General features: G+C 40.5%; 1 protein-coding gene across 5 annotated transcripts in view; it reads right to left on the bottom strand.

Annotated features, from left to right (window-relative positions):
• The window catches only part of LOC122557084 (sodium- and chloride-dependent neutral and basic amino acid transporter B(0+)-like), a 91,605-nt gene extending 81,507 nt beyond the window's left edge, over positions 1 to 10,098 (bottom strand). For all 5 annotated transcript variants that reach the window (XR_015758691.1, XM_087992215.1, XM_043704379.2 and 2 more), the window contains exons 1-4: positions 9,950 to 10,098; positions 8,514 to 8,667; positions 5,394 to 5,525; positions 244 to 411 (exon numbers count right to left, since the gene is read on the bottom strand). Coding sequence is in view for 4 of the 5 variants with exons in the window: in XM_087992215.1 (XP_087848341.1) it covers positions 244 to 411; positions 5,394 to 5,525; positions 8,514 to 8,667; positions 9,950 to 10,021 (526 nt within the window). In the remaining variant the exon portion in view is untranslated. The remainder of the gene's footprint in view (positions 1 to 243; positions 412 to 5,393; positions 5,526 to 8,513; positions 8,668 to 9,949) is intronic.
• Between the last annotated feature and the right edge of the window lie 999 nt (positions 10,099 to 11,097).

The raw sequence follows: 11,097 nt of genomic DNA, 5'->3' as shown, positions 1-11,097 counted from the left end.
GAATTCCTTACCACAGAGATTAGCATTATTTTCATTAAAGCTTAACCTGTATTCAAAAAAAAGGTTATCTATGATTATCCTTGAAAGCCCAGTGACTCAGTTACAATATTCTTGCTACTGAGTTCTATCCAAGACTTTCTACTATACAGTCAAGAAGACTATTGTCTGTTTCTCTCACTCATTTGGACTGACAGAATGAATAGTTAGTATCTATACTTTTCCCAATAGAAGTGAACACTGTACCTTTGGGGGTCCTGCTGCATGTTTCATCTGCTCCCCACCAACTGAAGCAGTCTGCCCACGGCAATGGTGATTGAAAGGATGCAAATAGATAGTACAGACTGTAGGCGAGGACGCAGGTATAAGAAATGATGCTGAATGCTTCAAGCAGAACCACATTTATGCCCACACCTTAAAATTGAACAAAGAGCATGAGGTTAGATTTGAAACTGCTTTGAAATAAATCCCTTCACATAGATTTAGCTGGTAGACAAATCAATCTTGTCTAGTTGACAGTCAGCATTGCAATTTATGTGGGTATTTGTGTGTCCATAATTCTTTGGAAATACGTGATGGGTGAGTGTAAGCTATACTTTAATTCCAAGAACCTGAATACAAATAGATATATTTCTAATTATATAAATGTAAAAAATGTTGAGTCCATGCAATTTCATCTATCAAAACTTGATTGCAATTACTGCCAGAAGTCCTGAACAATATAGGCTGTGATTTTCAGGGTCGAGGATATGCTGATGTCAGTTACGTGTTTTGGAAGCGGCATGGGGGGCACACATGATGGGACTGAAGTCGATGTTGATCTGAGAAATAATGTAATAACAAAGCCAACAGACTGAGGTTTTTCTGACCTGTCCCAATGTCAAACCAAGGGCAGAAGGGCTACACTGAATCCCATAAAGACGGTGAAGAATGATTTAACATTTAAGACAGCATGTCTTAACAGCAAAGCTAGAACACTGAGGACATTACCTCTGATTCTGAATAAATGTAGGAAAGATATACATTTATGTAGCCTTTCACACAAACCTGGGACATCTCTTAAGCACCTTTCAGATAATCAATAGAAGGCGGCAATGGCTCGTGGTATTATCGTTGAACTATTCTTCCAGAAAACAAGATAATGTTCTGGAAACCAGGTCTCAATTCTTGCCATGGCAAATGGTAAAATTTGAATTTAATACAATTCTGGAGTGAAGATTGATTCTTTATTTTTGACAGTTGCAATAATATCATTTCAATTAGTTCTTGGATAATGGACGATAGGTACTGTTTCTTTTCCTTTTTGTGTGCAACAAACCAGTCTATTTATAAGATAGAGTAATGATAGCAGCTTACGTTGAGTTTGAAAATGATGTAGTTCAATCAGAAATGATGATATTAAATATAAACAAAGGAATTTATGAAACTGTGAAGTGAAAAATTGGCTAAGGGTAGATTACGACCCAAAATGAAAGGTATGACAGTAGATAGTCAATGATTAACACTGAAAGACAAATAAAGATGATGGGATACCACAGGTCACTGCAGCATATGGTTTTGGTGGGGTTACATGTAATAAAGGATTGTAGCCTCATCCACAACATTCCTGCACACCCCCTAAGCTCATTCCCAAAGCACAGAGCATTTGTGAGTGCTAAAGTCAGTAGCTCTCTCACCATATGCAAATAATTACCAGTCAAGTGGTTTCTGAAATACACAATTAACCACAATATTACACTGTACACCCCATCAAACAGTTGCGGCAGGGAGGAGTGTGATTCCTTTTGTGTAACAATGTCTAAAACAGCAAGGAAGGAAGGAAGGATGAGGAGAGGGATATGATGAATGTTGAGACTAGAGATAGAAGTTTGTTTACTCTGGATCACGGTGACATAAGGAGGGAAGATGCGTTGGGTAGGCTAAAGATATTAAGGTTTTCAAATCCCCAGGACCGGATGGGATCTACCCCAGGTTGCTGAGGGAGGAGAGAGGGGAAATAGCTGGGGCCCTAACAGATATCTTTGTAGCATCCTTAAACATAGGAGAAGTGCTGGAAGACTGGAGGGTTGCTAATGTTGTCCCCCTGTACAAGAAGGGTAGTAGGGATATTCCAGGTAACTACAGATCAGTGAGCCTGACATCAGTGGTGGGAAAGTTGCTGGAGAAGATACTGAAGGACAAAATCTATTTATATTTGGAAAAGAATGGGCTTATCAGTGATAGGCAACTTTATCAGTGATAGGTTTTGTGCAGGGGAGGTTATGCCTTACCAACGTAAGAGAGTTCTTTGAGGAAGTGACCAAGTTGATAGATAAAGAAAGGGCGGTTGATGCCATATACATGGACTTTAGTAAGGCATTTGATAAGGTTCCCCATGGAAAACTAATGGAGAAAGTGAAGTCACAGTGTGCAGGGTGTTCTAGCTAGGTGGATAAAGAACTGGTTGAGCAACAGGAGACAGACAGTACTAGTTGAAGGGAGTTTCTCGAAATGGAGAAAGGTAACCAGTGGTGTTCCACAGGGATCAGTGCTGGTACCACTTATTTGTGATATACATTAATGATCTGGAAGAGGGCATTGTTGGTCTGATCAGTAAGTTTGCAGATAACACTAAGATTGGGGGAGTAGCAGAAAGCAGAGAAACTGTCAAAGAATACAGGAGAATATAGATAAACTGGAGAGTTGGGCGGAGAGGTGTCAGATAAAGTTCAATCCAGCAAAGTGTGAGGTGATGCATTTTGGGAAGTCTAAGTCTAGAGCGAACTATACTGTAAATGGAAGAGCCTTGAGAAAAGTTGATGAGCAGAGAGATTTGGGAGTTCAGGTCCATTGTATTCTGAAGGTGGCTGCACAGATGGATAGAGTGGTTAAGAAGGCTTATGGTATGCTTGCCTTCATTGGACAGGGTTTGAGTATAAGAGCTGGCAGGTCATGTTAAAATTGTACGATTGAGTTCTACAAAATCATGAAGGGTATAGACAGGGTGGATAGAGAGAAGCTTTTTTTTCCCCAGGGTGAGGGATTCAGTAATGAGAGGTCACGCATTCAAGTTGAGAGGTGAAAAGTTCAAGGGGGATAAACGCAGAAAGTACTTTATACAGAGGGTGATAAGTGTCTGGAACGTGTTGCCAGCAGAGGTAGTAGAGGCAGGCAAATGGGAAATTCATTTAAGGTGAATCTGGACAGATACAAGAGCAGGTGGGGGGCAGAGAGATACAGATCCTTAGGAACTGGGCGATAGATTTAGACAATGGATTTGGATCAGCTCAAGATTGGAGGGCCAAAGGGCCTGTTCCTGGGCTGTAAATTTTCTTTGTTGTTTGAGTGCCTTTTGCCCTGAGAAGATGTGACAACAATCACATAGGCTCCCCCCATCGCCTCACTCTGGAATCAGCATTTTTGTGTGGGTCTGTTTGCAGTCCCTGCAGCCACCGCTAGAGATGGAAGACTTAATGGGTTTCTATAGTAATATCACATTTGCCATAGCTTCAAACTAATCAGATTGGCTAGTATTGCCACTGGATGGGATGTTCTTCACTGTTTCATATTTACCCATCTATAGTGTTTTAAGGCTTGCTATGGCCTATGAGCTCACTGCTGATTTTGCTTCTGGAGGAGGTGGGATCGAGCCAATTTCACTCTCCATAATTCACAGTAAAATACATGCTTTAAAAGCACAGACACCCACCAAGTCTTCCATTCGTTGGTAACAAAACAAATTAAAGATCAAACTAGATCAAAGGAAGCTGTCTGTAAAGATTTGAAAAGAAAGTCAATAAAAGGTTCAGAGCATTTTAGCAAAAAAAAAGAGAACCAACAAACAAATTAAGAAAGGGAAAAGAGAATATGAAACTAAATGGAGTGCAAAATATAAAAGCAGCCTGTAAAACTTTTTATAGATGTGTAAAATGGAAAAGAATAGCAAAATCAAGTCTGGATCCATTATAAGAAGATACAATTCCAGCCCACTTAGAAAATAATGATCCAATTTGGCAAAGTCCACACGGATTAATGAAAGGGAACTCATTCTTGACAAACCTGTCAGGAGTTTAAGGATATAAATAACTACGTATATGGGAGAACCTGTGGATATTCAGAATGTTTTCAATAAGGTTCCACACTGGAAGGTAATAAATAAAATTAGAGCACATGGGTGTGGGGAGATCTTTTAAGCATGGATTGAGAACAGATTAATGGACACAAAACAGTGTAGGATCTAATGGTTCACTTTTAGTTTGGCCAGCTTCAATTAGTGTGGTTCCACAGGAATCAGTGTTTGGGCCCCAGCAATTTACAATCTGTAGGAATGATTTGGAATAAAATAAAATATGCTGGGAATGTGAAACAAACATAGAATGGACAAAGCAGGTCTGGCAGCATGTGTGGATACAGAACCCAGAGTTAATATTTCAAGTCCAATAGGACTCTGCTTCAGTGGGGATTTAACATTATATTTCCAAGTTCACAGACATAGTCCAGAAGAACGAGAGGTGATCGATTGCAATAATACTGGCATGGTCAATTCAGGAAGGAAGCTTCCTACATTAGAATAAAGGGTGGGTCGTTTTGGACTGTGATGAGTCGGAATTTCATCAATCAATCAATCAAATCAATCAAAAAAAAAAGAGGGCAGTGAATATTTGGAAACCTTTGCCCCAGAGGACAATGGAAACACAATAGCTGAGCGTTCTCAAGACTAGATCGATAGATTTCTATATATTAACGGATTACTGCAGGAACTGTGCTGTAGTAGAAACTTGATCTCACTGAACAGCAGAGTTTGTTCAAAATGTGACAAGGTTTTTCTCTTCATTCTTCTCAACATGTTATAGCCTAATCGTAAGGGTTATATCGCAGCTCTTTGCGAGGTTATGTGTTTTGAAAAGAGGTTGCAAACATCTTTAAATACACTCACTCTGGTTTTAGAAGTTATTGCAGATCCCAGCAGAATCACCTACAATGTCATGTTTATAAACAGTTCTATCAATTTCAGGAGTCACGAAAATTCTCTCTCTAGCAGTTCCATTCGTTCTATCTCAATTAGAGTCATACAGTGTTACAGCACAGGAAGATGTTCTTCAACCTATCACATCTGTACCAGTTATCAAGAACTGACCTACTCTAATCCCATTTCCCAGTACTTAACCTTATATGCAAAGGTGTTTCAAGTGATCATCTAAGTAGTTTTTAAATATTGCAGTGGTTCCTGCTTCTATCACCCTTTCAGAAAGCGAATGAGCCATTGAAAGGGGACATTCCACTTATGCTGACTGTGTACACTATTTCTGCAAGGCTAGCTGACACCAGCAGCTGGTGAAGGAAATATAGCGAGTATATTCATGAGTATAAAACACAATTGCTCATTTAAACTGTTGCCAAATCAAGTGAACACTAACCCTGTAACATGGGCACGGCTTTCCACACTGCAACTGGTCCGAGGCTGGCAAACTGCCCAAAGGAAGTTTCCAAGAAAAGCATTGGCATCCCAGCAAGTGCCAGCATCAGAATGTAGGGAATAAGGAAAGCACCTGCAAAATATAGAAAAGGGAAAGTAAACCATTGTCTAAATGTTAATGTCACCAGGTTTCATCTGAATACAAAACAGACACAATCAACATCCAGTGACCGTTACTGCTTTTTACCCTCATTAATTGTACTTCGCAGCTAAGAAAATGCGCAATTGCAACAGTCAAGGGATTGGAAAGGGTTTTATTATAAGGTTTGACCTTGGATTGAAAATACAATGTGTTACTGCCTGATACTTCTTACATTGATTCCACTTCCCTCAGGAGAGCGGTTTCTGTCATGTTTATGGACCAGGGAGAAGAATTGTGAATGTAACAAAACAGTGTGACACCATAAGACAAGGCTACTTGCAAACAGGGCAATCTTTACAGGGGTGCAAGAGAGACTGACCACGCTTGGGGTGATGCACCACATTCTCCATTTTGTCCTGGCCATTGGAGAATCCCAATATTACCTCAGTGCACTGTTTCCTGCCTTGGGAAGAGAAAGGGACAGAAACTGGAAAGAGGAGGTGATAGGGATGAGGCGACATTGACCCCCTGTATAAGGGTATAGAGAAATTGTGTTCATTGGGGGATAGCCTCACAGGCTTCCCCACCCTAACAAACACCAATCATTCACCAGCATCACACTCATTTCACTCTGTCATCCAGAAGTCCTTGCACCAACATCAATTAATAAAAGCCAACATCAAAAACCTTCACAACTCAGCTTTAAACCACAGAACTCTTCAACCTTGCATGGCCAACTGTAGTTTCATGCTATGACAGTCAGCAATTTGCACCAGTCAATCTTTAGTTACTGGCGTAGCACTGTAACATTAACCTGGGTGGCAGTATAGGCTTGCACATGAGGGTGAAAGGTAAAGCATGCTTGTGAAGGCTTTTGGTTGGTGGCTTTTATTAATAGATGTTGGTGCAGGAACTTCCTGATGAGAAAGTGATGCTGGTGAATGATTGGTGTGTGTTAAGGTGGGGAAGTCTATGTTCACTGAGGGCCTGGCTTCAAACTGGGACAGCACTGTTGCCTCACAATACCTCACAGTCCGATTCCCCCTCTGATGACTGTCTGTGCGGACTTTACACATTCTCTCGGTGAGTGTGCGCATTTTCTCCAGTTGCTCCGATTTCCTCCCACAGTCCAAAAATGTGCAGGGTGAGTTGGATTGGCCATGCTAAATTGCCCATCGTGGACAAGAACGTGCAAGTTAGGTGGTTAGCTATGATAAATGCAGGCTTACCAGGGATAGGGTATTGGGTGAGATGCTCTTCATAGGGTTGCTGCAGATTTGATGGGCAAATGGCACGATCATGATTCTTTGACATGGGCAGCAGCAGTATGGGCTGGCTGCCTGAGAGGCATCAGGAAGGTCACTGGTTCAGCAGCAGTGGTGGAAGATCAAATACTATCATCTCAATAGCACACAGTACATTTGTGCTTCACAAAGCCACAATATGTTTGATTATGTAGAAACTCAATGATCCTCTCAAATTTGTTGAACTGCAGTTAAAACAGTTCCTAAGATGGGTCACTGGACCCAAAAAGTTAACTGCGCTTTCCCTCTTCATAGTTTTATCATATTTTATGAGTTTCTCCAGCAATTTCTGTTTTTGTTACAAAGGATTCAGATTTAGAAATGAATAATGAGCCATAGTTAGCTGCCAAACGAGGTGTGAACAGTTATTTAATAATGATCATAATACACAAGTTCAACAAGATAACAGCAAACATGAAATAGCCAGGAAAATTCTCAACGTAGGAAGGGCTGATTTTAATAGGATGCGATACAGACTGCAAAGTAAGAAAAGGAAAATTCAATGGATGCTGGAAATCGGAGCTAAAAAATAGAAAATGTAAGAAATATTCAACAGATCTGGCAGAGTCTCTGAGAGCAATAGAATTAATAGCAGCTATTTGTTGTAACAATTACATTTTTATCCTGTATCTACGTGCTGGCGTACAAAGGTCCACACTGGAGAAATATGCAGTGTATCTTCAATCCATCTGAATCCTGAATACAGAGCCATTGGGAGGAACCAAGTTATTCCCCTTTTTTACAGCACTAGCTGCCATATTCTAGTAAGTGGAGGCTTAAATGTCCCAAAGCCTCAGAAAACAAGTGTATAAGGTGAGCATGTAGGATGTAGACAAGTGAGTGTGCGGGATAGGGGGAGGTAGGTGGGTAAGAAAATATACTGCAAGGTTCAAGAAGGCAGCGAGTCTAGCTGTGTCAAGTGTAAGGAGTCCTATCAGAGTTTTAACATAATATGCTGAGTATAGGTGGATCATTACACAGAGACTTAAGGATCAGTGCAGCAGAATATTACTTGTAACACACAATGTTCTTTTTCTCACTTGATACACACCTGAAGAAGATACTTGAGCCCTTTGCCAGTGTGAAGCAACATTGGCAGCACTACAACATAAGCAACAATAAATCACAACAAGTAGTTCATCTGGGTGCTACTGAGTGCTAACAGGTGCATAATGAGGTGGTTCCTAAAATTCATATTGTCCAAGTTAGTGACCCAACATATTGCAAGAATCACTGATGGTTGATGTCCACTAAACTGTCATCTCTGAACAAAACATTTGAAATTGAAGCCCTTTCTGAGATGCTGTGCTCTGTTGTCCTTTGTGCTCTCCACAGTCTCCAAAAGAAATCACAACTAACACCACTGAAACAGTGAAGTAAACTACCAGTCACCAATTGGACATCTTGAAGTCAGCATCAGCTTCCATCTTGTCACAAAGGTTAGTTATTTTTGTAGTGCCTATTAGTGATCATACATTTGTGTTAAATTGCAGACACTATGTCTTTATAATTGAAACTTAATCACGTCCTTGTGTGGAGTAAGGGTGGATAGCATAACTGTTGGTGATTGCAGGCTAAATTGCTACCTGGTTCATTTAATGCAACCTTTTTATGCCATTTAATTGTTCTCTGTAAATTTTTTATCTTCCCTATATTTTGGATTTCATGACAGTACCTCCTCCGTTTCTGTAAGCCAAATACGGGAATCTCCAGACATTGCCCAGACCAACTGCAGAACCAATCACTGAGAGCAGGTAGTCAGTCTTTGAGGTCCAGTTACCTCGCTCCACATTCTCATCACCTTCACTCACAGGATTATTAGTAGCAACCTGAGGAAAAGAGGGGTGATGGCGGATTTAAAAAATTGTTGGATAAACTTAGCAGGTCTGGAAGCATGTGCGGAGAGAAAGCAGAATTAACATTTCAAATCCAGTGACCCTTCTTTAGAGGAACAAACTATATAAACGCTGATAACACGGAGTTAGCTGACTGAGCTCAGGAGGGACAGAAAGTAAGTTATACAAAGGAATGGTTGATAGTATGGCAGGGAAAGGGAAAACTGCTAATGATGGGGACCATGAGAAATGGGATGACTTGGCTGAAAGCAGCCACGTTGTGACCAGGTCTAGAGTAGATAAAGGACATTGCTAGCTCAGTTGGCTGGATGGCTGGTTTGCAATGCATGTGATGCCAGCAGCATGAATTCAGCTCCTGTACTGTCTTAGGTTTCAATATTGGACTCCCCTTCTCAACCTCTCCCCTCACCTTAGGTTTGATGACCTTCAGCTTTTAGCACCACCTTTCTCTAGCAACTGAGCAGTCTTATGGCCTGGTAGGACAATGGGGATGACTTGACCTGAAGAAGGTGCTGTGGCCCTAAAATCACTGAACTCGATATTGATCCTGAAGACTGTGAATTTCCCAAGCAGAAAACAAGATACTGGTCTTCCAGCTTGTAAGCTTGTACTTAGTCTTGCTGGAGCACAGCAGCAAGCCTGAGACAGAGATGTTGGCCAGGGAACATGATTGTGCGTTGAACTGACAGGCAACTAGAAGCTCAGGGTCACTTTACAGAGTGTAGATGTTGCACGAGGTGGTCACACACTCTGCGACTTCTCTCTCCCAGTGTAGAGGAGATTACATTCTGAACAACGAATACAACAGACTAGAATTGTGGGAAATGGGTCAAACATGGCTAAGTGCTCTGTTAACCCCAGCTGCACCAGAGGCAAAGGGTGAACATTTCTGATATGCCCATGCACCAAAGTGGCAGCATCAGAATCGATGCACCAGAGTCAGAGTAACTTGGAGAATGGGATGGAGTCCTTACAGAAAGAAGGGTGTGAGGATGAATAGTTTAGGTAAAGGTGGGACGCAATGGGTTTGGAGTGGATGATGGCTCATTTGGCTTTCTCCACCTGGAACCAAAGCAAATGATACATTTCCACCCAGCGAATAAACAATGTAACTGTTCCCCATTTGCCAGGAATCAGTTGGTCAACTGAACTCTCAAAGAAGCTCTGCAATTCACAACAACTAAAATCCCCAAATTATCCATACCTCACAGGGTTTTACTTGAGACTACTGTCTAATGTTTTGATAGATACTCACCATGTGCTTTGGAGCACGTGTTTGATGGTGAGTCTGAGAGAACCCAGATAAAGCAAATTTTCTTTGGTCCATTTGGTCACTGCTGAAAGATTCTTCTGTTACTGAAGGCGTGCTTGAAGAAGAGTGTTATAGTACTATGGTTAAAGAAGTGACAGAATTTTGAAACAAAGTCTAAGTGCAGTGCAAAGTACAGTAACTCTTCCACATGTGACTTGAAGTATGTGCAACTCTGCTTACACAGGTTATGGATTTATCTAAGATCCCAGAATATTTAATCTATTCTTAGATTCAATATTCCAATTGGCTGTTGTGTACATCATTGTCCGAGCATTCAGTATCAAAGTGCATTTACAGTTTTGACTAGAGGTGAATTTTTAAAGGGGACAGTACATTACAGCTGTACATATCAGAAAACAAGGCAAAGCCAAACCCTCCATGCATTCACTAAAATATGATTTGAAGGAGCTAGTGTTGAACTTGGGTGAACAAAGTTAAAATTCACACAACACCAGGTTATAGTCCAACAGGTTTACTTGGAAGCACTGGCTTTCAAAGTGGCACTTATTCATCAGGTACCTATCAAAGGAGCAGCGCTCCAAAGTTAGATGGAAGTTTCAATTATTAATATTGTTAACACTGTTTCTATACATTTCTATAATTATTAAATGGACAACAGGTACCTGTATAAAGCAGTTCCATATATCTGTCTGAGATTTCTTATCTTTGGAAAAAGGGTAATATGCTGTTATAACTCAACATCAATGTGAGATATATTATTATGGAATACAGTCATGATGCCAGCAATATATCATGGCATGTGACCTAATCGCATAAAGTTCTCACTCTTTGTCTTACTAAGCTTGGTCCTCTTCCAGCATGACATTTGAATTGCTGAACTGGAGTCAAAACACACAATTGCCAGAGATTGTACTGTATGTGTGTACATATGAGGAGCTATAATAAAAGTCCATTGAATTCTTTAGTAATACACAGCCCACATCTCATCCTTATGTTATAAATTTGACATGATTGGTCGCCAACTAGGCTTTAATCAAAACAAATTTTATTCTTATGACACAATTAAAATCCAAAAAGAATTGGCATATCTTTAACTCTATTGAAATACTTAACAAGATAATGTTTGACTT

Source organism: Chiloscyllium plagiosum, unplaced genomic scaffold (genome assembly GCF_037043375.1).
Source record: "Chiloscyllium plagiosum isolate Xiang-an unplaced genomic scaffold, Cpla_swu_hap1 HiC_scaffold_11, whole genome shotgun sequence".
Lineage (NCBI taxonomy): Eukaryota > Metazoa > Chordata > Chondrichthyes > Orectolobiformes > Hemiscylliidae > Chiloscyllium > Chiloscyllium plagiosum.
The sequence above is the reverse complement of the archived record's forward strand: the minus strand, read 5'-3'. Positions and strand labels throughout refer to the sequence as shown.